Consider the following 27,537-nt stretch of genomic DNA (forward strand, 5'->3'; position numbering starts at 1 on the left):
TTTGAAGGAAAGAAAGCAGCAGTTTCTGTTAGTGAGATTGTTTTAGATGGCATAGGAGATGTTTTTAATGCCCAATGGAAGTCAAATGATTTATGGATATGACAACAACGTAGCAAGCAACTAAAAACAAGAGCAACACATACCTTTTCCTCAGCAGCCATTTTGACTGGTCACATTAGGAAAAGCACAGGTGTAACAAATAACATTAATGGTGTCCCAGTAGGCATCATTATTTATTTCATCTACACCTGTGCTTTATCTGTTTGTTTGTTTATTTGGAAATAAAACACACTACCATTTTATAGATGTCAGAGATGTCAATGTTTCCCATTTTAATATGCACTATAACGCTTTGCAGGTATACCAAAAACCTTCATTCTCTCAAGTATTATATGAGTTCAGATGGTCTGACATTTCTGAAATCCCAATGCGTGATTTGCTTTAGTGTTGAGATTTCCCAAAGAGTCATCTAATTTTATTATTTTACTTTCATGGTATTATTGCAGTACCATGTTCTCTGGATGCAAGGCGGTCCTGCAGCTATGCCCTTATGTTTGGAGTAAAATTATCAATGAACATCACTTTTTAGCTTACTTGAAAACAATATTTGCAATCAACTGTTCCAGTATATTTTGACAGATTATTCATTGATTAAAAAATAAACGTTATATTACTTGATGTTTATGTGCCGAAGCCCAGCAGCTCGAACAGTCCTGCATGTAGAGTATACGATGCTCTCGTGATCAGATCATTCTTTTGCAAATATTCTCTCAGATGGTTTTGGAAATCTCGGTCACAGCACACTTAGAAAAAAAAATAAAAAATCTAATTGCGACACACTTTCATTTGTTTTTATTGAGAGTAAACTTTGCACTGACACTTTCATTTACAGTTTTGGCCAAACATCAAACCTCTCTTATGGACTGACTGGGAATGTATCAAGTATAATCTATGTGAGTGCAATTTAATTGTTTCTTTTTTTATCCTAAAGTGGTTGTTTGAGGGATCATTGAAATATAAACATTATATATGGAATACAAAAATGGAACAGGACAATTCCCATGACACCATGAATCCAAATCTTAAATCAAGAAAGAAAGTAAATAATAAAAAATAAAGAAGCTGCATTCATCATTCCTCCACATCTGGCCTGATCACTGGATTAGTGCAACACATTAACAACATGCTTGTGCAAAAAAAAAAGAACCCCCCCCCCCCCCAACTCTTTCATTGTGTTACAACAATGCAACCTTAAAATAAAAATGAACCAAACCATTCCTCAGGGACAATGTCTGAAATGTTATGGGGGACAGCAGTTGCCCTTACATCCCAGCAGGCTTTAGGAAATGTCTTCACCAAGAACTTCACAGTTTAATGTTCAATACAGAGAGGAAAAGGTGTTATTTTAGGGGGGGGTTGTCACTTCAGTGGAACACGCCAGTCCTCACAATCAAAGCTTAAAACTCAATCAATTATAAGTGATGCATTTTTGATTGCATGTCACATTCTACATAACTGGCACCATTTGAAATTGAGGGAGATGTTTCAACAAAATCGGGAGATCTTAACATTTGTTTGGACTGCCATCAAAGTTTGATTTAAAAACACTCCATTCTTATAAATTCAGTCCCAACATACCAGATAATACCTCAGTCCAACAGGCAGTGTTTAATTCTCTTGTAAACATTCCACTAGGGCAATAAAGTTTAAAAATAAAGGCTGACTGAAAACCCAGGATTCAGAGTGCTACATCGCATTTCACGAAAAAAAAAAGCCACATTTGAACGCCTTTAAGATAATATTAGTTAATTATAATGGAGACATGGAAGTGTAAATAAGTGACAAAAGCTTTTTTTTTCTCTGGGGATGCAGTAAATTAAAGTAAACCTTGGGTGTGAGGACAAACGATAGTAATGTGCATCAAAAACCTCAGTGTATGGCAACTGCCAGTGGTGTGTTTCCATTACCTTTCATAAGCAACTTTGTTTCATACGTTTACAAAGTAATGACTTTAATAAATACCAACAAATAAACAAATACGATTGAAACAAAAAAGGCACACGGACCCAACAACTGTGGTCTCAACTGGAAAAGAAAATGTATATAAAGAAATTTAAAAAAGATAAATTACAGTAAATAACCAACCCATCTCTCGTCTATCAACAGCACACTGTACTAGTCATCAGTAGTGGAATAGATATGATAAAAAAACATAATAAACAAGTATTTCCATGTTAAGAATTGCCTGATTGTTTTGGCTCAGTTTTCAAAGTAAGAGACAACTGACTTCATAAATTCATACCTTTTAACACAAAAAGGTACACTCTATATTTCTGTATAGTTACCATAACAACATACCTTATTTTTATTTCTTCCGTTTCATCCATTCAATACTTTGTTTTAATGATGAATTTGTGTGTGATGGCATTATTTGATAAGAGGCATTTTATTTTGAAATACAAAAGCGATTAAAATAATACACATTATTATTATTATTATGTTGTGATACCCAACTTGACACAGATGTTTTCATAGTGTATTCCCTGTCAGTTCGGAGGCCAAAACTATAATCATTATTATGGCATTTTGTGTTAAAGGTTTCGACACACTTGTGAAAACTGAGCCAAATCAGGTGTAAAATACAGCAATACGAACATGAAGCTCTTCTCCGATAAACTATTTTACGGAAAAGGTAGCTGGGTGGTGCAGTGAGCAGGGGAAATAGAGGGTCCAATTGCCCCCTAACAACAAGCCACTAAAACTGAAGTGCCTTTGAGCAAGACTGAAATTCCTACAGACTATAATTACTCTCATTAAATCCAGATAAGCATGTTCTACCAGCCTGGCGTTTACTGAGCAGATAAGTGTATCCTCATTCTTTGCAGCCTACCAGGAAGGAAACCTCAGTAGTGTGTTGGCTCTCTCACAAAGCAGGCACAGTGTGCATGAAGGTCCAACAATCAGAATTAGGCCCTCTGATTGTACAGTACGCTAAACAAGCTCCCAGATTACAGTTTTTGTCATATTTGGCTCCAGGAGGCTTGTGGTTGGGTCAGTGTGTTAATTAAAGTGAAGCGAGTTTGGATTTCAGCGTGATCAGCACCAAAACTTCATCCTGAACAAACTGAGAAGACAAATACAGGGAATAAATAAACTAAGGAAACATAAACGTGTGCAGCATTTTGCGTTATGATATCAGTAGCTTTTCCATTGAACTTTGCTTTCAACACTCATTTGTTTCAAAGAATAGTTATCTGTTTTTTTAGAGCAGACAAAAGCACTTAAAAAAAAATCTAACTGATTATGACATCATCTTTACTGGACAAAGTCCGCAGGAGTTTATGTCCTCTCTAGATACAGTATAATACATACAGTAAACACTGCAAAGACCTACATCTTTCATTGAGGCATTACCGTTATATCGTGTATTTTTCCTCTCTCTAGTTTCCCCAGTCTTTGATTTTCGACTTTCACCTCTCTCCTCCCGTACTTGGCTCAACTTTCTCTCCCCACATTGTTCCGTCGCTGTCACACCAAGTGTACTTGCTCCTCCCACTCCTCAGGCGATTGGTCCCCCTCTAACTGAAGGATGAGGTCTAAGTCTCTCTCTATGGCCGGGGCAGTGTGTGCAGGACTGTTTCCACGTTGGGAGTGTGAGCACGGGTGTGTGTGCGCTTCGTCCAGCGACAGGTCAGCTACACACCCTGCGTCCACACCCTCGACGCCAGCCTCTCTGCTTTCTAGCTCCAGAGTGCTGGGCCTTGAAGCCTTCGGGCCCTCCGCAGCCACACGGGGACTCGCCGACCCCCTGTTGGTTTCTGGCTCACCCTCCAGGGGCTGCCAGTTAGGGGCAGGGGTCATGTCCCTGGAGCTCTGGCTCTCTGACCCAGTCTCAGTGTGTGTGTCAGGGGACGAATCCGTTTCCGTGGTGGGCGGGGAGGGGATGAGGGCCAGGCTCTGGGGGTTGTTCTGGGGGTTGATGTTGTTGTTGAACCAGGCCATGATGTTGTCCAGCAGCTGGGCACTGGCTGTGGGGTCCAGGGGCTCCAAACTCTGAGGGTCACTCGGAGTGAAAGGTCCCCCTGGGGGGATCACTGGTGAAAGCAGCAGCTCCGGCTCAAGCTCTGGAGATGGGAGGCACAACTGGGCAGGGGGCTGGATGTCTGATTTGGGTGGCCGTTCGAGAGCGTATGTGGCAGGACGCTCCTGGGTGTAAGAACTGCTGTGTTCAGGGCAGGGGCTGTAAGAGCTGTCTGTTTTTGGGGTACTGTCATATGTGACCGCGTGTTCCCGGTTACATGAACTAGGATGGGCAGGGTTTTGGTGGCGTTCAAGTGCGCGGGAGGCAGTGTGTTCAGCCTCAGCCAAATAACCACTGGAGCGGCAGTAAGTGGCATCTGTAATTGTGATATGGTCAAGCGCATACGGAGTGGTCAGTGCACTCGGGTCTGGTCTATGGCTACAGTCGCTGGGAGCAGGTTCACTGGTGTAGGGAGCAGTGAGTGCACTGTGGTTGTATGTGTGGTGAGAGCAGAGCTGCTCCTGTGTGTGTGTATCTAGGTCGTAAGGAGTGGTTATGTTTCCCAGTTTCATAAGGCTGTCCCCCAGCTCCAGCAGCTCTGCACTGAGGGAGGGAGGAGGGGGAGGGAGGGGGAGGGAGTTTGACATGGGAGGCTTGGAGGTGGAGTCTGTCCTGTTAGGGGGGCGAGGAGGATCCAGGAGAGAAGTGGGAAAGGAGGAGCCTCTGGCTCCTGGAGGACCGTCTGTGTTGAGAGAGTGCAAAGCAACGTCGCCCAGGTCTCCCGAGGGACCCGGCCTTCTCTCCTGTCCTCTGTCCAGTCCACGATCCAGCTCGATTCTCCCCTCCATCCCTCCCTCGAGGCCTCCCTCGAGGCCCCGCTCTCTGCGAGACTCCTGAAGGGACAGCTGGATGGCCAGCAGGATGTTGGGATCATCTTCATCCAGCGAGCCCAGTGCTCTTCTGCGACCCTCACTTCTCTCTGGACCTTCTGGAACACAAAATATCACAATAAAACAAGGACTGCTTTGTAAAGCTTGATAACACATTTACACCAGTGATCAACGCCTCTGTGTGCATCAAACAGACTGCCCCATACTTTTGGATAATTATTTTTGTAATAAAGGGCTTTATTTGAGGCTATAATATAGTGAAGTAAAGCCTTTGCTAGACCTGTGTTGTCACTCCTCCTGCTGGTCTCCGGTGTATTGCTGCTGCTTCTGAGGTTGTGCAGACTCAGCATATCTCCTCTGCGTCGTGGTCTGTGTCTGCGACGGTACTGGACATCTGCATAATCCTGCAAAGAGTGATTCAAGCTGGGTTACTACCAAACCAACTCTCAAAGCCGTGTGGTGAAGTCTATTCAGCATTGAGAAATAATCCGATAAATATTTACAATCTTCAGCACAGAAAACAGAAATCAGCCCATGCAAGTGAACACAATGCCAGGAACTGTGGTGCATTACCTGCGCCTGTCTCTCTCTTTGATCTCCCGCTCCTAGTACAGAATGACGACTTCCCATCTTAACACACATAAGCAAACTGAGTTAGCTGCAGCCGTAGTCATGCATTTACATGACCTCATACTAAGGTAGGCCACTAAGTGCAGGTTTAGGGGAACATCTGTAACTGGGAAACAACCAAATGGTTAGTGGAATAAAAGTGTTTCAGTTTATGGTGTCACAGTTTACCTCAGGGGAGGCAAAGCCGAGGTACTCCCAGTCCCATGATCCTCCAGGGTAACTGAAACAAACACAAGAATGTTTTCTTACAGTGACACTCATAAATCTGATACCTTAAATTCAATCAAGAGTGTCTTCTTCATTCTAGTTAGGGATGACGAAGCAACGATATACTGTTAGAGTATGTACGTATGTGTGTGCTTGTCATTACTTCCTGCGGGGAGGATCCGGAGAATCGTTGGGAGCGACTCCTCGGGCCACGGATGCCAGAAATTCTTGCCTCTTCTGCTGCACTAGACGGGCTGCGCTTATTATCTTGTGGCAGGGAGTCCTCAGGTACGGCCGGTTGACCTTCTGGGCCAGATCCTCCACTACCATCTCCAGGTCCGTCTGGGAAGAAAGAATGTTAACTTCCGTTCTGTTCTGCATTATTTTTCAATATCAATCACTGCAATGTCAAAATGATGTACGAATAATTATGGATTTAATTTGTTAACTTAAGTCTTGTTCATGTCACAGATTTGATTACCTGCATGAGCTCAAATATCTCTTTCTGGGTGCTGCCTTGCTGCAGGAAGAAGCCGTGTGGGTAAGAGCACTTCAGGACGCGTCGCGTCTTCAGCAGCTCACACACACCGTCCTCGATGAACTGTGTGTCTGGAGGAGTGCCTTCACCTGAAACAAACAAGCCAGTATTATAATGCAGATAGGATTAATGTGTTATGATCAAATCTAAACTAAAAGAAATCACTTTGGATCACATAAGAGACTTACGGCAAATAAAGGCTCTGCTCAGCTGCTCCATCTTCTCTTTAGCTGTTTTTAGTAGTTTCTGCTCTAACTAACAGACCAGAGGAGATGCACACATCCAAGATTGAATGATCATCAGATTGTAATAAATATCTCAAGAACATTTCAGAAATTCAGCTTTACATTGCTATAAATGTGTGTGTGGCTGGTGTATTACCTTATAGCTGTGTTCATGGTTCTTGAAGCGCGTATAATAATGCATGAAACGATCCAGCTCCTGAAAACTTTTGTGCTTCTTTTCTGCCTGTTAAAAAAAAAAAAAGCAACTCAATTTTACTGAAACAGCAGTGTATGTTTTGGCTTATAGGAGGATAATAAATGCTGCCTGGCACATGAACATGAACTTTATTAATGTATCATCCAACCCATGGGTCAGTTCTTGCAAGTGGAAAAGTAAACAGATAAATGGACGTTTGTGTGAATATATTTTGTGTGCATGTGTATGTTGATGAAAGCTTGTGTGTGATTTCTTTGAGAGTGCGTATATGTGTGTTAATACCTCCACAGTCATCTCCTTGGACTGCTCCTCTAGCTGCTGGATGACCTCATAGCGAGTACAGCGATAGTAGCCTCCTGTTGATGAGCTGTGCTTCTTCCACTCCTCCAGACAAATCCAACAGAAGTCATACTTACACTGCAGAGAAAGAGAGACATTGAGAGATGGAGCGAGAGAGAGCAGAGTTGTTTCATAATTCTAATCAAACTACAGTCAAAAAAGAAATAGAAGTATACATATATTAATAGTCTGTGACCAGTATGTTCACAAATGATGACACACAGCCGTCAAATAAATATGTATACCTTGGCACACTGCATATGGTTGCAGCCCTCATTCTTCTGAATGGGCGACTTACAGTTGGCACATGGCTTTGAGTTGGTTAACAGCCACAAGCAGTTAGCAGCATCCTCATAGGCATCACTCACACCTGCTACTGTGGAAAACAAACACACATTAGTAACATCTCAATTGTCCAACACCTGCCCTGCAGATACACCCTCCAGCACACACAAATATCCATGACCCGCACACCTGCTACTACGTCATAAAAATATATGAGAAACATCCTGGTACATGTGGGCTGTCTGACAGCTGCTGCTAACTGCCTTGTCTTGTCGTGGTGCCAGCTTACTGAGGTGCAGCTAAAACGATCCCCAGTAACACTCAGGAAAACACAAACAGACAGATACAGACTTACACTCTTCAGGCTTCATCTCTGTGACCTTCTGGAGCCAGTTCCTCCACATATGACAGTCACATGGCTCATGGGCCTCGCCAAGGCACTCCCTGCAGACAAGGAGGGTGAAAAACACAGAATAAGGCGCTATAAATTACCATGATTTAAGAATAAAGCAGCATGACAACTTGTATTTCTAGAAAGGTAAGCAGAAAGAGAAGGGGAAACACAGCAGATGAAGTTTCTGATAGATGCCAACTTAAGTTTTTAGTTCAACAACATGGAGGCCTCTTGTTTCAGCTGTGTTGAGTGTGCAAGTATGTGTATACAGCCAATAAATCATGAGGCGTACCAGCAGAAGAGGTGACCCTTGCCACAATCGACAGCTGGGGAGGGCAGCAGGGGGAAACTGTGTGGATCACTGTCCCCGGGGCCTGGTCGAGTCAGCCGCACAGCCCGCTCACAACGTGCAGCAGGACACCATCGGATGGCAGGGTTATTCTCCACAAATGCCTGAAATAGGGAGAGAGGAGATAAGGAGGTAAGACTCAAGTGGATGATAGATGATTAAGCGGTAAAGGAGGAACAAGGGGACACAGAGAGAAAAATTAGGAAATGCCAAAAAACAGGAAGTAACAAAGACAATTTTGTACAAATATGCAACCAGAATTATGAACATCAATATCTGTATGGATGGGGGTTTTTTTTACCTTGATGTCAAACTGTAGATATCGCTGGTCCATCTCCCTGGAAACTACACTTTCTATCACATGCACCGGCACCAACTGGTAGCACTCATAGGCTGGGCAGAAGATATTGTGTGCATCACCCTCTTGAATCTTTACATTGAGGAAACTGAGAGACACACACAAATACATAGTCAGGACAACCGATATATATATATATGCTCAAACATATTGAAGTGTGCAGGAACATTTACACAAACAAACACAGGTCCCTACCCTTCCCAGCATGCTCTGCAGAACTCGTGTCCACAGGACATGTCCACTGGATCCTCAAACACTGAGATAGAACAGAGACAGATTCCACACTGCAGGGAGACAGAAGATAAATACATGATGTAAAATATATATACACATTCTCAACAGGCTCTTATTATCCCTATTTTTCCAAAAGCTCACACAGCTCAATCATATTTTGCATATTATATCAAATCCCATGCGTATCCCAAAATGCAATCGAAGATGCTCTTCATGTTTAAGGAGTCTCAAAACTTTAGGTCTGAACACTGTGACTGCCTGAAAGTTAAACCTCATCAAGGATCTGCAGACAGACAAGCACTGGATGTGTAATTACACCTTCCCTGCCTCCACAGCAACCGTGGATAAGAGGCTAATGCTTATGTGCAACAACAAAGAGTAGAAAGACAACATGCATTACTATAAATATGCTCTATTAACTCCTTTGATCAGGTTCAATAAGACATTAACCTTATATAATCAAAACATTGAGACAGTTAAACTGAAAAGACAAGTTTTCAGTGTCTTTACAAAACTTCAGTCCATTCATTAATGCCGTCAACACATGGCTCTCATTTAAATACAGGGTGTTAACACAGGTTTTATATTTAGATTGAGACTAAAATTGATAACTGTAATGTTTAAAAAAAGTATTTCTATGATTTTCAGTAATCCTGTCATCACAACCTACCCAGTAATACCATAGTAATCAATAAAATAATTCTATAAACATACATTTGCTGAATCTTTAGCATTAATTTAAACAACTGATGCCAGTTAAAAACGTTAAGTCATAAAGTCATCACTTGGTGTGTCTCACCGAAGCCAGGCCCTCTTCTCCAGGTGTGAGGCAGCTGTCGGTGGGGGAGGTGAGGGTGAGTGTGAGGGGTGAGCGTGGGGTCCTGGGGGTGCGAGGTGAGGGGAGGGTGTCCCAGGCATTGTACCCACTGGGTGGTGGGGTGGGCATGGTCACACCTGAGCGCTGGCAGCAGCCCTCAGCATCGGACATCCAGGCTTCCAGAAGCTTTTCTCTATCCCAGTCTGGAGGAGAGAGGTTGTGCACACACACACACACACTTAGAGGCAGGGGATATGCATGCAATTTTTTGTAAATATTGCAATCACAATGACAGCACTGTGAGGGTTTGTGAAGTTCTGACGAATGTCGACTTCTACACACCATGTGCTCGGAGCAGTGCCTCAGCGGTGAAGAGGGGCGCTTGCAGCATGTCTGCGGTCTCTACGATCAGCATATCCTTCAGCCTGCGCAGGTCCTGAAGCTTCAGTCCCTCATAAGGCTGAGATGTTCAGGTGACAGAGAATAATAAAGGATGGGGGCGGAGACATAAAAGAGAATGCAGAAGTGAGAAGTGAAGTGAAAGTGAGGGCAAGAAATGTTCAGACAGAAAGAGAAAACAAGAACAGGAAAGGTACGAGATTGAGATGTGGGTCATTCGAGAAAAATGAAAAGGTCAGGGTTGGCGGTGGGGATGGTGGTGGTGGGGAAGAGAGATAGGTATTAGCATAGACTTGGCTGCAGCAAGGAAGATCATACTGCCGTCAGTTGGCAGCACCCACTGCTGGAAGTATCTGCTGGTGCCCTCTGTTCAACTAGGCTCCTGAAGAAACATGTGATGAGGTGTGTACATGTGCACCTATTTAATTTGCCTTTTGCAACACAAAGTGAGTAATTGATTTACAAAAAAATCTATTTTAAGGGGAAATGCATACAAATTACACATTTATTTTAAATGTCCAACCAGCAGGAAACACCCCAGACCTCGTAACTGTGGCCTCACCTCCTTGTATTGCAGCAGGTTGGTTTCACCATGTGCGTTTGTGTTCGACTGCTGAGCTGAAGAGGAAGAGAAAACCATCTGTGACTCCAGGCTGAGGGCCAGCTCGGTGTGGTGATGTCGCTCGGCATGGTCACATGGTGTCAACTTGTCCTCATCCTCCACAAAAAGGTCTGCATCACTCTGGATTAGCAGCTATTGAGGGGGGGAAAGGTGAACGAAAAGAGAACAAAAGGAATGGGAGAAAAAGGGATAATGGAGAGGAACAAGGAATTGAAGAAACTTGCAACAAAAGAGAACAAAGGAGGTGAGAGGCAGGAACAAGTGGAGCAGACAAAGAGAAAACAGGAGGAAGGGCACAAGAGAGAAAGATGTGATGGCGGAATACAGAAGATACAAGAAAGGGAAGTAGACAGTGACATCAAAGATGAGGGAAAAGAGGAATGGGGAGCAAACAAGAACAACAAGAATCAGGCGTGGGCAGACAGTTAATGAAAGAGATGAATAAAAGAGGAAAGTGGAAAGGGAATGAAGAGAAACGATTTTTTTTACAGATAATAACTTGGTTGCATTTCCCCAGCCAGCCCATATCAGACTTGAGATCAATCTTTCAATCCAGAAGTGGATTTCCTTCCTAATTCAAAAGCTGTAAAATCTCAAAAACAAGGGAGGAAGCACTACTTAGATCTGACAGTAATGAAACACAGAGCAGATGCTCCTGATGCAAGGACGGGCAAAACGCTATCTTAGATTTTCCTGGCTGCAAAATCAAATCTAATCATATGGATGGCTCCGCCTCAGAGAAGAGAAACCTCCTCCTCATGCAAGTTTGAGATCCAGAGTGGTCCACACATTTCTCTCACCTCCACACAGCTCTTCATTCCTGCAGCGGCAGCGTAGTGCAGACAGGTGCTGTGGTGATTATCGGTAGCGTTGACATTGGCCTTCTCGTATTGGCCTCCCTCCAGCCTGGCCCCGATCCAGCTCAGGATCATCTGGCAGCAGGAGGGGGAACCCACAAAAAAACACATTCAACATTATTTTCATGTCAATTTATTTGATACACTTTTTTCCCACACCAACCTGTATGTTTATCTACGTGTTTTCGTGTTTGAACTGTAAATGAGAAGTCGTTTTGAAGCCTCGAGATTGGTATAACGTTAGCAAGCCAGCGGTAGCAACGCCATGGTAACGGCCTGTCAATCACAAGGTAGCCCCGCCTTGTGATTGACGTAAACTGCTTTATCGTCTATTTTACACTTAATTGAACCATTATTTACCAAATTAAACTGTTATCCTTGAAACTAGCAATTGAGAAAATAAACACAGTTTTACAATGTTTACGGAGATAATAAATTAAGTGAGAAGAGACACTTTGACCCTGATGGTCAGTAGAGAGAATATAAGTTTAGGGTGTTTCTGCACTGGCTTCACTCTTCAGAGCCTGGTTTGTACCTGCAGGCAGTCGGCCCGGCGCTGCTCGTCCCTGTTGGGTCGGGCGAGTCTCGGCGACAGTGCTCCCTCTGGCAGCAGCAGGATCTGCGGGCCTTGACACAACACGTGGAGGCACGTCTCATTGTGCACATTGCGCTTGTTCGGGTTTCCCTCTTTACTGAACAGGAAGGCCCTATACGACAAAGAAGAAATAAGGACAAAACAGAGTTCAGAAGAGAGGTGGAAAGAAAAGATCTGACGGCAACAGAAGAAAAGAGAAAAGTGAAGCATACTTAAGAGAGACAGATATGAAGTACATGGAGGGATGAGTGGAGATGACATCAGGATGCAGCATGATAGTGAGATGGATTGTGAGGTGAGTATTGGTGGGTAAGAGCAGTAGAGCGAGGGAGGAGAAGAAAGTGGGCAGAGTATTGACCATTTCTGTTTAACATCTCTGAGTAAATGGACATGCTTGGCTGGCAGATGGGCGCGCGCACACACACACGCACGGATGTTGATGGATGTGTCTGTCGCACTGAGAGCCTGGCTGTGGTTTCAGTTCTGTTTAGTAAATAGTTTTCTCTGCTCTTTGTCTGTCAAAACCTCCATTAACTGATTAGCTTTCCACTCTTTTATTTGGCTCCACCTATTACTTTTTCAATTCCTCTTCAAGTTTCTTTCACATTTCCACTTCCGTCTTTCCTTTTCTATCCTATGCTTTTCCTTCCTCCTCTACAATGTCCCTTTCACATTGCCTTATGCCTTTTTTTCCACTTGACATTCTTTTCTACATGATCTCAATGCAGCTGCATGGAAAACTTTAGAGAAAAATACTTGTGTTACTGCTATAACGCAAGTAGTTGAAAAGACCTTCTTACAAATGCAAGTTCAACAAAAGAAAAAAGAAAACAATAGGTTGTCTGGATTTCCACTGGTTGAATACAAATAAAAAAAATGCAGTAAAACATCTCCATCACTTCTCCCTCTGCAGTTGCCACTATTGAATTAGTGTTTGAATGTTTCCTTATTGTGCAGACTTTTCTTCCACTGCTGTCCTGCTCTTCCACTTTTGACCTTCTTATCCTGTCAGCCACAAGCCCCCGAAGCCTCCCCTTAATGACAGTTCTCTGCCAATTCATCCACATAGCAATAATCACTAATTATTCCCCTCTCAAACACAACCCATCACCCCACACCTCTACACACACATACACGCACAAAGCCCCACGTTCAGGATGAATGGGCGTAATATCACTACTAGAAACAGGCTAGGGGACATCACATTTTCTTTGCAATTGTCGACCGTACAGTAATTGACAAGGGCAGGAAAAATTAAAACTGTGAAATGATGAACTTGTTTGTAATGTGTGACCAAACCTGTCCTGTAAGCTTGAAGATGCACACAAAAATAAAAAAGGGAAGTTGCTGTATTTTGACAAATACACATGATTTATGTATTGGTCTTCTTTAAACAACAGGACATCAATTGTTCATAATGAATATTCCAAGTCTGGTATTTACATATTTCTAAGATTGTGTTCTCAGCTGTCGTGAAGGAAGGGTTACACTTCCTGAACTACGCCCATTCTTCCAGTAATAGGTCTACTTGTGAGTTCCCAATCTGCACATCTCATGGGATTATTATCCAATCCGACCCAAGGAGACAACCCGAAGCGCTCCAATATGTACACGAAGCATATGTTAAAAATAATCTGAAAAACAGACTGCATCTGCCAGCCCACGCTTGTCCTCTAGGAGTCTTTATTTTGTCTGAGATTTCTCAGTCGTCTATCTGCTTGCCTCTGTCCAATCGAGCTGTTGGAACAAAGAAGCATTTCCTCTGATACTTATCAGGAGCAGAGCGCTGCGTTCAGCACGCCTCTCTGGCCCATTATAGGTTAGTAGGAAGGGGACACAAATAGCACACCAACTGATTCACTGCGTTATATTCACAGACTCGGACACATTAACATCAGTAGTGGAGTCACAGCCTCCAAAAAACACACTTGCACGTGTGCACACATGCAGATGCACAGATAATTGACTGGCCCTTTCAAACAGCTTCTTACGCCCCCCCCTGTAATCATGGAAAGAAAGGGCAAGAGACGGCTATTGAGTCACAGAATCAGCTGTCTTGGTCATGGCCAGTAGCCTGATTATCCCTGCAGGGGGTAAAAAGAGACACTGGTGTCTTGCTCTCTGTATGTTTTTCCAAGTTTGACCCATTCTTTTTGGTTGTTAGACTTAAAGACATTCAAGGGACGGGGTGCTGGTGTGTGTTTACACCTGCTTCAAGAAACATACATGCAATGCAACTCTTTAAAGCCCAATAACCAGGCAGTAAATTCATTAGCACTTCTAAGGCAGCGATTTAGAATCGCACTTTCATTAAGTTGTGGGACTCACAACAGATGGAAGAAATCTGCACAGCAGAAGCAGAGACATCCTATCTTTTAGCCTCTAGTCAAGCTTCAATGCAACTCAATCGTGTTTACTGGTAGACTCTCTCTGCCTCTTCAATTGCCAAGTCTTTCACACTATAACCCAGATTTGTAATGCACGCTTTCTGATTAATACTGATACATTTGAAGTCTAAATCAAGAGCTAGAGATAACTGACATCACCAGTTATTTCCCCCATACATAATAAAACTTTCCCCAGAACAAAGAACACTATTATACAGCTAGAGAGAGAGAATTTGGTGGAGAGCCCCTTTCATGTTTGCTTTGAGACTTTGCGACAGATGCCCATTCTAGTAATTGCTCCTTTCTGTGGCTGTAGTTTGCAGTTTTGTTAATCAGTGTCTGTGTGGGTCTAATTGTGTCTGATTGCCAGTGTTCCTCATGGCTAATGCACGTTTTCCTTGTCTGGCATATGTCAACATGACTATTGAGATTTTTACCCTGTAGACCATAGTTTTACAGTATGTGTGACTGGTCTCCTCTGTACAAGATGTCCTCTTTCTTGCCTTAAAAACACAATAATGACTCTCAGAAACCGAGAGTCATCATAATTGTTATACAGTTTCATATGACTCACTCCCCTTTGTTACTGTATTCAACAACAGCTTAATAACCTTGCAAGCCACAACCTCAAAATGATTGAATTCAATCAACACCTCCGATATTCTCAACAAAAACCAAGCTCAAAAACATGTTGTTTTTTTTACCTGAGCAGACGTGTCATAGCGTGGCGGCAGACATAGTGCAGGGGCGTGTTGTGCTGGTACTGCTCTCCATACGATGCATTCGGATCCAGGCCGTCCCTGAACTGGGGGTTGCCCTCATACAGCTGCCAGGCCAGGGCCTCGTCACCACCCACCAAGGCCTTGCGGAACTTTGTGGCCGTGTTGCCCATGGCTTCAAGCTTGCAAAGGGCCACCGAAAGGGACCTGTGGCAGGTGCCCGTATGCCTGCCTGCGTCTCCCTCCTCCTCCTCCTCCTCTTCCTCCTCCCCCGTTCACAACAGGTCACAAGTTAGAGCAACATGGTTCAGTGTTTTCCTGCCCTGCAAGTAAAAGAGAGGGAGGGGAAGATTGATTAGAGGAAAATGGTGGTGGAAAGAGGGAACTTGAGGAGAGGAAAGAATTAGAATGAGTGGGGGGAAAGGTTGGCGAAGTTGAGATGAAAAAACAAGACAGAAGTGAAGTGAAGTGAAGTATCAATCAGCTGATGTGCTGTGGCAATGGTGTTATGGTATCGGAAACGGTGAGACAGAAGAAAAAAGTAAGAAAGGTGAGGTAATTCTAGAGTGGGGAGACGAAAGGAGAAGATTAATGATATCCAAGCCATTGATTTGTTAGTTAGTTGATGTAAGGCAAAGCCAATATTACCACAGCTGGCCACAATGAGTCTTTGATAAGAATTTGCACCTTAGCCTGTTTACATGTTTGTCTGCTACTGGAGATATGAGAGTTTAGGTGTGTTAAACCGTGCAGCACAAACATCCTGGTATCCTATATCAGGCACTAAACTAACAAAATCCCAGCTATGGCTGCTGGAGTTTACTCTCCTAACAGCTTTTAAACCTGTAGATTCACCAGTTATCAGGATATTTCAATTATCTTCCCACCAATTCTAAATTGTCTTTACTGGCATCACAAAAAAATGTAATGTCACAAAAAAATAATAAAACATGCAATACAATAGTTAAATGTACAAATGTCATACATGTGGTGAAACAAACAAACACAGGCTCTTTCTTGTCACATATTGTACATAATCACTGTCTTTATCAGTGTGTTCTGCTTCATTTCCTTCCTCGTCTTTCGTACCTCTCCCTCTTTTTGTTTTTTTCGCTCTCTCTCTCTCTCACAAACACGCACACACACGGCTTGTCTTGTCCTGACCATTACATCCTATAATGAGTGGAGTCTGTACGTGAGTGTATGTGTGTATTGGGCCATTGAGGGTATCATTACAGTCTTCATTCTATGGCCATCTGTCTGGCCCTCACAAAGAGCCTCTTTTAGCCCGGCTACAGTTGGCCGCTGGCTGGCTGAGCTCTGGAACATTTGAATAACGTGGCTGGCTGCCTCCCCTCCTCTGCCTCCCATTTCTATGCAGTGACAGACAGGGACACAGACAGGGAAAACACACACTGACAGACGGAGGCATATGGGGCGCGGAGAAGAAACGACCACAAGTGAATAATAACCAAACATCTTTGAAGTTCTGCTCCTGTGACACATGCAGTAGACCCAACCATGTGTGTTTATATCTGAAGGAGTGGCGGTGGGTGAGTGTGTGTGAGTGTGTGTGTGTGTGTGTGTGTGTGTGTGTGTGTGTGTGTGTGTGTGAGGGGGGGGTACTATAGTTATTAGGTCAGTATGTCTGCTTGGCTCTCTGTTTTGTGCACACTGGTTTACTTCCAGTTCACTTCACTCCTCTCTGTGTAACTCAGCCAATGAGGTTGAGGAATTGTTTCACTCCTCGTTAAATGGACTCTCATCATATAAGACATAAGTCCAGCCAGGAACAAAGGTATGTTTATGAATTATGCTTGAATATGTTCTATTTGTAAGTTACACTCATACCACAGGTCTAGACAGAACAGGCCTCATTTTTAGGAAATGTGATAATCAAGACTTAATGACTCATGAACTGAAAATCCCAAACACATGAGTGTCAGATGGTTTCCCGACAACACAGCCAGCAATCACAATGTTTCAGAAATGTCGCAATTTAGGCTATTTTGGAAGCGATTGTCTTTGTGATTTTTCCAGACAAAACAAAATAATACCAATAACTTGCTGCTTTTATATCTTTTTATTTAAATGAATTTGAATGCAAATCCACACAGAAGGAAGCACCATACAGCCCTGGACTAAACTATTAATTGATTCATCAAGAAAATAGATTAGGTCAGAGAAATGCTATACATATCCATTATTTCCATTGTATTAAAAGTTGACTATTATTTTCTCAACTAAATGCTTGATTATTTGGTCAATAAAGTGCGGGGAACTGGTGGAAAATGTCAGCAGTGAAAGACATTTAGTTCTAGGAATAGAAAACCATCTTAAGAAGATGGAAATTGGGTGTTTGGCAGTTATGCTTGATTAATTACTTAAATGATTGAGTCATTACAAAAAAAAATGGTTGCCAATTAACTTCTACCAATCAACACTGATCCTATCAAGATGTAAATATTATACCGATAAGTACGTGTTAACAGTCCAACTATAAACTACAGCTATGACTAACTATAGATTAGATTACATTTCCGTCCTACCTGCTGGCACCTTAATAGTCAAATATACAGCTACTACTCTGTTACTATCAGGATACATGCCTTTAAAACCAAACTACCAACTGTGGTCCTTTACAGGCTGTCATGTATAGACATCAACACCTCAGTCAAAGCACGGCTGGACCGTGACGGGCTGCTGTAACGGTATAAACGGACAAAAAAACATGTTGTCAAAAGAGACATCAAACTTCTACGGGGGAGCTAAAGTCGAGCAGTGAGACACAGTGTAAGTTACTTCAACAGCACTTCGCCATTTACCAAAATTAGCTAGGTCGCCGTCAATGAGCTACATATTCAGGTCAGACCTCGTGTGGTTATCCCCGAAGAAGTGTGTCAGCATGAAATGTAGCACAAAACAAACAGCAGCCTACTTGTCTCTGTGCATGTTTCTGTCCATGCGGCCCCTCTGGTTAAAGCTCCTTTGTTCAACACACTGACAGTCTTTATGAATCACTAACACAACAGGAAAGTGAATGTTAGGTGTAGGCTGTCCGAAACCCTGCCGAGGAAAAAAAAAAAAAAAAGCTTTTACCTTGGGTGTTAACGTTCCCCTCCGCGGCCGTGACGGCGCGGTGGGTAGCCGTTAACACCCAAAGGAACCCTACCTTCCTGCCGTTACCGAAGCTAGCAAAGCGTCTCTCTCAGGTTAGCGCGTTACGTTAGCCTCAACTACCTCCAGCGGAACAACAGCAAATCTCTCGCCGTTTTACTCACACGGTCGTTTCACTTGGTCACTCGTCGCGCATTCGGGGACTCGCGTAACTCGAGGGCCATCATTTTGTCACTGTCATTCGCGTTCCCGGCTGCTTTTCCGCTGGACCATCCTCTCTGCCACCGGACCCGGCGGAGACGATGATGATGCTGCTGAGAGCAGAGGGGCGAGACTGACTGGATCGCCTCAGTGTGTTATTGTGGCTGCCAAAGAGAAAAGCGTACTGCGCATGCTCAGGACCAACTGTCACACGGAGGGCTCTGACCTGATTGGTCGGTTGTCTGGGTTCATTCGGTGTACCCTTACTTCTTTGTTGTAACCTTTTAGTGAAGTTGTACTTTAGCTGCTATAACAGGTGAGTTGTATATATGAACATTAACTAATCTTTTGGGGAATTAATGACGAGAAAACAGAAAATATTTAACCTCTTAACAAGCAGCATCCAGCCACTGAAATGTCAAAAACTGAAAGACTACACTACCCACTGTCAGACAGTATGGATTAAGGTAATTTAAACAACCATAACACCACACAAACAAAAGTAATTTGTCTATTTCTGCACTTGTAGCTGTGCCTGATCTGGCCCTAGTGGTGGGAGAGCATTCAGATGCTGTAACTGGGTAAAAGTAAGTAAATAAGAATACCAGTACCACAATGTCAAAAATACTTCAATACCTGTTGTATGTATCTGTCAGTTTCCCCTACGAGTTATATCAATATATATTATATTGTGTCTTGACCTTTTCAGTCTGTGACCTTTGGTCCAGCTAGCCCTTTATTATACCACTATATTGGTTAATTGCTTAATGTTGAAGCTTGAGGTGAAGATCATTTATACTGGGTAAATGAATCAATAAACTCCAAAATATTTAACAAACTGAACGTCATTTATTTTAATCTGCAAACGTACTCGTCACTTCAGCTATTAATTAAATACAGTGGAGCAAAAGAACTGCATCTTAACTGTAAAGGAGTCAAATTCTAAGTAAAACAATGCAAATGCAAGTATGTTCATACTTCATGGAACAATCAGTAAACATTAAACAAAACAGACTGTAGAAGTATCAGCAGTGACAGAAATACATGCTTAATATAAATACAGGAAAATATTATTATTGGTTCTGATGCAAAAGGCTATTTTAACACATTAACACAATGAATTACATTTGCCAACTTTTGAAAAAGTGGCATACAAACTGCAGAATAACACATCTGCCAATCAGCACACAACCTCAGTCTCTCTCTGCATCTCTCTCTCTCTCTCTCTCACTCACACACACACACACACACACACACACACTCCCACCCCTAATCATTCTGACAGCAGATGCCATTATGGCAGGCCTCACACAGCTCCTTCTCATGCGGTTTGGTACGTCTTTCGGTATGTGTGTTTGGGCTTTCATCTTCCTCTTCCTCTCCATAGCAATTCTTCCGGATTCTGGACAACAGCCTGAGCAAGGCATCTTCCACCTCTGCCGTGGTAAAACCACACCGTTGAAACTCATTACTCTGGCAATCGCGACACTGCTGTCCGAAGGGCCGCATAATCACTGTTCCCCGGTTACCCCGCAGCCGGTAATGAAACAGCACTTTCACCCGTGCTGAATTCCACCTGTTGCTGCAGGATGCACACTCGAAACTGTGGGGAAATGAGGAGACAATAAATAAGGTGTTTTTGGATCAGCAGCGTTTCCTGTAGGTTATCAGAATCAGATTTATTGACACACAGGTAATAGTAGGTTTCAAAAATAAAAGAAAGTATTGCAAAAATCAATAAACAGAAATAAAGAATAGAATAAAAATGCATTCAAAATATGAGGAAATACTATAGAATATGTGCAATATAAGTGAGTTAAACATGGTAGCGCTGGGCGGTTTGTAGAAGTGGTAGTTTGCAGAAATGTGCTTCCGCGTCCGGTGTGAACCAGGCGTGACGCTCACCCAGTACCAGATATTTCCAGAGAATTACAATTTTTTTTTAGTACTGCACGTGACCTGCTCCTCCCAATAACATCATCATATGACATGGCATGGCAACCGGAATGACAGGTCTGAGAAACCACAACAAGTAAGCAGCCATACTATTGTTAGAAAAACGGAAACTCTGTTGACACTTTTCGCAGCAAATGTCAATCCTCCTTGACCTGAATGTCTATTACTGTAGTTTTAAAGTTATCCATCGTGGCACTTTAAGAATATAAAACAATACATACTGTCCCAGGTAATTGTGGCAATGGACTTTCCAGCCTCTCCTCTTCTCTTCCTCGCTGACTTCGTCTGTCTGGCTGTAGCTGAAGTTGAGGTTCCACTGGTCTTCATAGTCCAGCTCGTTGTCATCGTCCAGCAATTTATCAAAGATTTCCCTCCACAAGGTAGGAAGCCAGGCTGCCAGAGGGAGACAAAAATAAAGATGCGTTCTAGTCGACATAATAGATAGAACAACAAAAAACTCCCAGCAAGTAAAGGGAATTCAATTTCAAAACATTCTAAACATTGATGTGTTGCATCTAATACGTCGAATGAAGGAATAACACAGTAAAACAAGGTTCGTTACCTGAAGAAGTGCCCATGTTGTCAGTGTATCAGGTAAGAAGAGCTCCTGGTAAGATGCGAAGAAGCGACGCCTAACCTGTGAATGTCGCTCTGCGGCGCGCTCATATATAGCCGTCGGTGGCTTCTAGTCAGGGAAACGAAACTTAACAACGTCCAGGGCTTCTAGTTTCGTTTTCCTTCTTATCGATCGAAGACGCTTCTTGTGACGCTGGGATCAGTGCTTGAATTGGAATAAAAAAGGTGCCAGTACTCTAAATCAGCAACTGCACAGCACGAGCGCTTGTGGCTCTCATGGATACCATGTGTTTTTGCCTGGTTTACCTAGATAAACCCTATATATTTCTCTGTAAAAAAAATAAAATAAAAATTAAAAAAAAACTTCAATCCATATCTTCAAATTGATTTTGTTCATATTTTTGTACAGGAAAATATTGTTTGTCTAAATGGATACAATGTACAGAGGGGGAGCGGAGTAATATCATCACTCCGCTCCCCCTCTTACTTCCGTCAATAGAACCTACGTGACCTGCACGCCGTCGCCTGCACTACCTGTAGTAGTTTGTGCACAGTTGAGGAAGCATCAGGTTGTAGTAAGATAGTTTGTGAACAATCAAACATCATGGTTATAACGTGCATCGTACAGGGTTGTGAAAACAAGCAGAAGGTATATAGTCCCGTCATGTTTTGAGTGATGATATTACTGCGCCGACGTCGAAGTGCTTCCAGTTGTTATTCCGCCATACTATATAGTTATCCTTGTTATCCGCTTAGAAAAATTGGCATGTTTCATTTTGTGTAACTAAACTTGGGTCGCGTAACTACTCACGTAACCGTATTTAAATAGGGACAACGTGGAAGTGCTTGGTCGCTTCTAACTTCACCCCCCTTTGGATCCTAAGGAATATACTGGGACAAGCTACATGCTAGCAAATTAGCGCTGCGCGGAGTGCGTGCAAGAGCCATTGAGTGCACGCACAGAGGAGAGGGAGGTATGTATCACCTCGTCTAAGATCAGAGCAGAACATAGTTCAGTATGGAAATGCGGTGGTGTTTTCCTTTAAAGGTTGCATGTTATGGTGCACATTGGAAACAAGTATTTTTAGGAGTCCAGGGATTCCCCACAAGCCACTAACCATTTCTCAGAAGCAGGCTACTGGATCAGCATTCCACTGTTATTGCAATAAGTACCTTTAATATCTGGAAACTGGAGCGTTACTTACCATGACCTTTATGGTCATCCTGATTACCTGATGAAATGTGATCTTATATTTATCCTCATAGTCCAGAGGACCAATTTGATCAAGTCAGGAAGAAGGTTAAAATAGTGTCATTAAGAACAGCTGTTGTTCAACCAGTTTCACACCGGAAAAGAAACCGAAAGAACTATCAATCAAGTTTGGCCAGTATGTTTGTTAGTACCTCACCAATGTATTAAACTAATAAGAACCTCATAATATCCACTGAAACATAAAAAAACATGTATTCTGCTCGTTTGCCATTCAAGCTAAAGGTCAAGTTATTGATGTAAACACCTACCCGTGTCACCTTTCTACTCTGAAAGATTACTATTCACACCTAAACCTGTTAAGGACATAATTAATTGTTTGAATGTGTGGTTTCAGCCTCAACCACATTCTTGACATAAACTTTCTGTAAAAGCAAAGACTACTCCCTGAGGTCCGCAAACTCAGCCGTCCTGTCTGGTGAAGTTTAAACTAAAGCTCAAATACCTGTATGTTGTTCCCAATGATGTATTTCTTATTCAAATATCTTACTAAGAATCAGTGTATATGCAAAAAAAAACTGCAAGTTGTTGTTTTTAGCTAAGTATTAAGTAAGTATTAAGTATTAAATATTATCCATGCCAGCAAAGGTGGCAAGTAACAAAGTACAAATACTTTGTTGCCATATCTGTACATTACTTAAGCATTTATTTTTTCTGAAAACTTTTGACTTTTATGCTCTACATTTTAAAACAAATATCTGAACATTTTAAAAAACAGGCTTGTGACTTTAGTTTTTTTTTGCATTTGTGTGTGTGTTTTTTTTTATTAGTAGTAGTATGGTGCGAGATTCAGTTAGTCTTGCAAAAAATCAGCCAGTAGAATTCTCCTTCAATCGGTTAGCCTCAACTACCTCCAGCGGAACAACAGCAAATCTCTCGCCGTTTTACTCACACGGTCGTTTCACTTGGTCACTCGTCGCACATTCGGGACTCGCGTAACTCGAGGGACATTATTTTGTCACTGTCATTCGCGTTCCCGGCTGCTTTTTCGCTGGATGCTGATGATGCTGCTGAGAGCAGAGGGGCGAGACTGACTGGATCGCCTCAGTGCGTTATTGTGGCTGCCAAAGAGAAAAGCGTACTGCGCATGCTCAGGACCAACTGTCACACGGAGGGCTCTGACCTGATTGGTCGGTTGTCTGGGTTCATTCGGTGTACCCTTACTTCTTTATTGTAACCTTTTAGTGAAGTTGTACTTTAGCTGCTATAACAGGTGAGTTGTATATACACTCAACAAAAATATAAACGCAACACTTTTGTTTTTGCTCCCATTTTTCATGAGATGGACTTAAAGATCTAAAATTCATTCCAGATACACAATATTACCATTTCTCTCAAACATTGTTCACAAATCAGTCTAAATGTGTGATAGTGAGCACTTCTGCTTTGCTGAGATAATCCATCCCACCTCACAGGTGTGCCACATCAAGATGCTGATCTGACATCATGATTAGTGCACAGGTGTGCCTTAGACTGTCCACAATAAAAGGCCACCCTGAAATGTGCATTTTTTTGCTTTATTGGGGGTCTGGGGACTCAGAACCAGTCAGTATCTGGTGTGACCACCATTTGCCTCATGCAGTGCAACACATCTTCTTCGCATAGAGTTTATCAGATTGTCAATTGTGGCCTGTGGAATGTTGGTCCACTCCTCTTCAATGGCTGTGCGAAGTTGCTGGATATTAGTGGGAACTGGTACACGCTGTCGTATACGCCGGTCAAGCACATCCCAAACATGCTCAATGGGTGACATGTCCGGTGAGTATGCTGGCCATGCAAGAACTGGGACATTTTCAGCTTCCAAGAATTGTGTACAGATCCTTGCAACATGGGGCCGTGCATTATCTTGCTGAAACATGAGGTGATGTTCATGGATGTATGGTACAACAATGGGCCTCAGGATCTCATCACGGTATCTCTGTGCATTCAAAATGCCATCAATAAAATGCACCTGTGTTCTTCGTCCATAACAGATGCCTGCCCATACCATAACCCCACCACCACCATGGGCCACTCGATCCACAACATTGACATCAGCAAAGCGCTCACCCACACGACACCACACACGCTGTCTGCCATCTGCCCTGAACAATGTAAACCGAGATTCATCCGTGAAGAGAACACCTCTCCAACGTGCCAGACGCCATCGAATGTGAGCATTTGCCCACTCAAGTCTGTTACGGCGACGAGCTGGAGTCGGGTCAAGACCCCGATGAGGACGACGAGCATGCAGTTGAGCTTCCCTGAGACGGTTTCTGACAGTTTGTGCAGAAATTGTTTGGTTATGCAAACCAATTGTTTCAGCAGCTGTCTGAGTGGCTGGTCTCAGACGATCTTGGAGGTGAACCTGCTGGATGTGGAGGTCCTGGGCTGGTGTGGTTACACGTGGTCTGCGGTTGTGAGGCCGGTTGGATGTACTGCCATATTCTCTGAAACGCCTTTGGAGACGGCTTATGGTGGAGAAATGAACATTCAATGCACGAGCAACAGATCTGGTTGACATTCCTGCTGTCAGCATGCCGATTGCACGCTCCCTCAATGCTTGTGGCATCTGTGGCATTTTGCTGTGAGACAAAACTGCACATTTCAGAGTGGCCTTTTATTGTGGGCATAAGGTACACCTGTGCACTAATCATGATGTCAGATCAGCATCTTGATGTGGCACACCTGTGAGGTGGGATGGATTATCTCAGCAAAGCAGAAGTGCTCACTATCACACATTTAGACAGATTTGTGAACAATGTTTTAAGGAGAAATGGTAATATTGTGTATCTGGAATGAATTTTAGATCTTTAAGTCCATCTCATGAAAAATGGGAGCAAAAACAAAAGTGTTGCGTTTATATTTTTGTTGAGTGTATGAACATTAACTAATCTTTTGGGGAATTAATGACGAGAAAACAGAAAATATTTAACCTCTTAACAAGCAGCATCCAGCCACTGAAATGTCAAAAACTGAAAGACTACACTACCCACTGTCAGACAGTATGGATTAAGGTAATTTAAACAACCATAACACCACACAAACAAAAGTAATTTGTCTATTTCTGCGCTTGTAGCTGTGCCTGATCTGGCCCTAGTGGTGCAGAGCATTCAGATGCTGTAACTGGGTAAAAGTAAGTAAATAAGAATACCAGTACCACAATGTCAAAAATACTTCAATACCTGTTGTATGTATCTGTCAATTTCCCCTACGAGTTATATCAATATATATTATATTTTGTCTTGACCTTTTCAGTCTGTGACCTTTGGTCCAGCTAGCCCTTTATTATACCACTATATTGGTTAATACTACTGTACTCTATTTTTAACCAGCATCTTAATGTTGAAGCTTGAGGTGAAGATCATTTATACCGGGTAAATGAATCAATAAACTCCAACATATTTAACAAACTGAACGTCATTTATTTTAATTTGCAAACGTACTCGTCACTTCAGCTATCAATTAAATACAGTGGAGCAAAAGAACTGCATCTTAACTGTAAAGGAGTCAAATTCTAAGTAAAACGATGCAAATGCAAGTATGTGCATACTTCATGGAACAATCAGTAAACATTAAACAAAACAGACTTCAGACGTATCAGCAGTGACAGAAATACATGCTTAATATAATTACAGGAAAATCTTATTATTATTATTGGTTCTGATGCAAAAGGCTATTTTAACACATTAACATAATGAATAACATTTGCCAACTTTTGAAATAGTGGCATACAAACTGCAGAATAACACATCTGCCAATCAGCACACAACCTCAGTCTCTCTCTGCATCTCTCTCTCTCTCTCTCTCACTCACACACACACACACACACACACACACACACACACACACACACACACACACACACACACACACACACACACACCCCTAATCACTCTGAGAGCATATGCCATTATGGCAGGCCTCACACAGCTCCTTCTCATGCGGTTTGGTATGTCTTTCGGTACGTGGGTTTGGGCTTTCATCTTCCTCTTCCTCTCCATAGCAATTCTTCCGGATTCTGTACAACAGCCTGAGCAAGGCATCTTCCACCTCTTTCGTGGTAAAACCACACCGTTGAAACGCATTATTCTGGCAATCGCGACACTGCTGTCCGAAGGGCCGCATAATCACTGTTCCCCGGTTACCCTGCAGCCGGTAACGAAACAGCACTTTCACCCGTGCTGAACTCCAGCTGTTGCTGCAGGATGCACACTTGAAACTGTGGGGAAACGAGGAGACAATAAATAAGGTGTTTTTGGATCAGCAGCGTTTCCTGTAGGTTATCAGAATCAGATTTATTGACACACAGGTAAAAGTAGGTTTCAAAAATAAAAGAAAGTATTGCAAAAATCAATAAACAGAAATAAAGAATAGAATAAAAATGCATTCAAAATATGACAAAATACTATAGAATATGTGCAATATAAGTGAGTTAAAAATGGTAGCGCTGGGCGGTTTGTAGAAGTGGTAGTTTGCAGAAATGTGCTTCCGCGTCCGGTGTGAACCAGGCGTGACGCTCACCCAGTACCAGATATTTCCAGAGAATTACACATTTTTTTTTAGTACTGCACGTGACCTGCTCCTCCCAATAACATCATCATATGACCATGGCAACAGGAATGATAAGTCTGAGAAACCACAACAAGTAAGCAGCCATACTATTGTTAGAAAAACGGAAACTCTGTCAACACTTTTTGCAGCAAATGTCAATCCTCCCTGACCTGAATGTCTATTACTGTAGTTTTAAAGTTATCTATCGTGGCACTTTAAGATTATAAAATAATACATACTGTCCCAGGGAATTGTGGCAATGGACTTTCCAGCCTCTCTTCTTCTCTTCCTTGGTGACTTTGTCTGTCTGGTTGTAGTTGAAGTTGAGGTTCCACTGGTCTTCATAGTCCAGCTCGTTGTCATCGTCCAGCAATTTATTAAAGATTTCCGTCCACAAGGCAGGAACCCAGGCTGCCAGAGTGAGACAAAAATAAAGATGCGTTCTAGTCGACATAATATAGATAGAACAACAAAAAAACTCCCAGCAAGTAAAGGGAATTTAATTTCAAAACATTCTAAACATTGATGCGTTGCATCTAATACGTCGAATGAAGGAATAACACAGTAAAACAAGGTTCGTTACCTGAAGAAGTGCCCATGTTGTCAGTTTATCAAGTAAGAAGAGCTCCTGGTAAGATGCGATAACGACGCCTGACCTGTGAATGTCGCTCTGCGGCGCCGTCATATATAGCCGTCGGTGGCTTCTAGTCAGGGAAACGAAACTTAACAACGTCCAGGGCTTCTAGTTTCGTTTTCCTTCTTATCCATCGAAGACGCTTCTTGTGACGCTGGGATAAGATAA

At 42.7% G+C, this 27,537-nt stretch overlaps 2 protein-coding genes across 2 annotated transcripts; both read right to left on the reverse strand.

Annotated features, from left to right (window-relative positions):
- Positions 1–837: 837 nt before the first annotated feature.
- LOC311028114 (ankyrin repeat and IBR domain-containing protein 1-like) lies at positions 838–18,548 on the reverse strand. Its single transcript, XM_084032403.1, has 21 exons — positions 18,364–18,548; positions 15,068–15,405; positions 11,917–12,088; positions 11,325–11,456; positions 10,465–10,656; positions 9,846–9,963; positions 9,486–9,706; positions 8,648–8,736; positions 8,396–8,540; positions 8,038–8,198; positions 7,707–7,795; positions 7,312–7,442; positions 7,010–7,144; positions 6,668–6,754; positions 6,475–6,541; positions 6,230–6,375; positions 5,912–6,090; positions 5,710–5,761; positions 5,485–5,541; positions 5,192–5,315; positions 838–5,009 (listed from the first exon to the last, which is right to left on the reverse strand). The coding sequence occupies exons 2-21, from the start codon at positions 15,253–15,255 to the stop codon at positions 3,529–3,531; spliced, it is 3,966 nt and encodes a 1,321-aa protein (XP_083888529.1). The 5' UTR covers positions 15,256–15,405; positions 18,364–18,548; the 3' UTR covers positions 838–3,528.
- A 679-nt stretch (positions 18,549–19,227) lies between these two features.
- LOC311027425 (uncharacterized protein) lies at positions 19,228–27,473 on the reverse strand. The gene is made up of 5 exons (XM_084031452.1): positions 27,319–27,473; positions 26,975–27,146; positions 26,078–26,403; positions 20,578–20,749; positions 19,228–20,003 (listed from the first exon to the last, which is right to left on the reverse strand). The coding sequence occupies exons 1-5, from the start codon at positions 27,332–27,334 to the stop codon at positions 19,670–19,672; spliced, it is 1,020 nt and encodes a 339-aa protein (XP_083887578.1). The 5' UTR covers positions 27,335–27,473; the 3' UTR covers positions 19,228–19,669.
- Between the last annotated feature and the right edge of the window lie 64 nt (positions 27,474–27,537).

Source organism: Eutrigla gurnardus, assembly GCF_963514095.1.
Source record: "Eutrigla gurnardus genome assembly, chromosome: 17".
NCBI classification, from domain to species: domain Eukaryota; kingdom Metazoa; phylum Chordata; class Actinopteri; order Perciformes; family Triglidae; genus Eutrigla; species Eutrigla gurnardus.

What these genes read in the sequence shown, in the direction of transcription:
- LOC311028114 (XM_084032403.1), bottom strand. Translation starts at nt 15,255, where the DNA reads ATGGGCAACACGGCCACAAAGTTCCGCAAGGCCTTGGTGGGTGGTGAC. An exon ending in ACCTGCTGCAATACAAGGAG is followed by an intron (nt 9,964 to 10,464) that starts GTGAGGCCACAG and finishes TGAACATCTCAG; the next exon opens with CCTTATGAGGGACTGAAGCT. An exon ending in AGAGATGAAGCCTGAAGAGT is followed by an intron (nt 7,443 to 7,706) that starts GTAAGTCTGTAT and finishes TGTTTTCCACAG; the next exon opens with TAGCAGGTGTGAGTGATGCC.
- LOC311027425 (XM_084031452.1), bottom strand. An exon ending in TGCCACAATTCCCTGGGACA is followed by an intron (nt 26,404 to 26,974) that starts GTATGTATTATT and finishes GTTTCCCCACAG; the next exon opens with TTTCAAGTGTGCATCCTGCA. An exon ending in TGCCACAATTACCTGGGACA is followed by an intron (nt 20,004 to 20,577) that starts GTATGTATTGTT and finishes ATTTCCCCACAG; the next exon opens with TTTCGAGTGTGCATCCTGCA.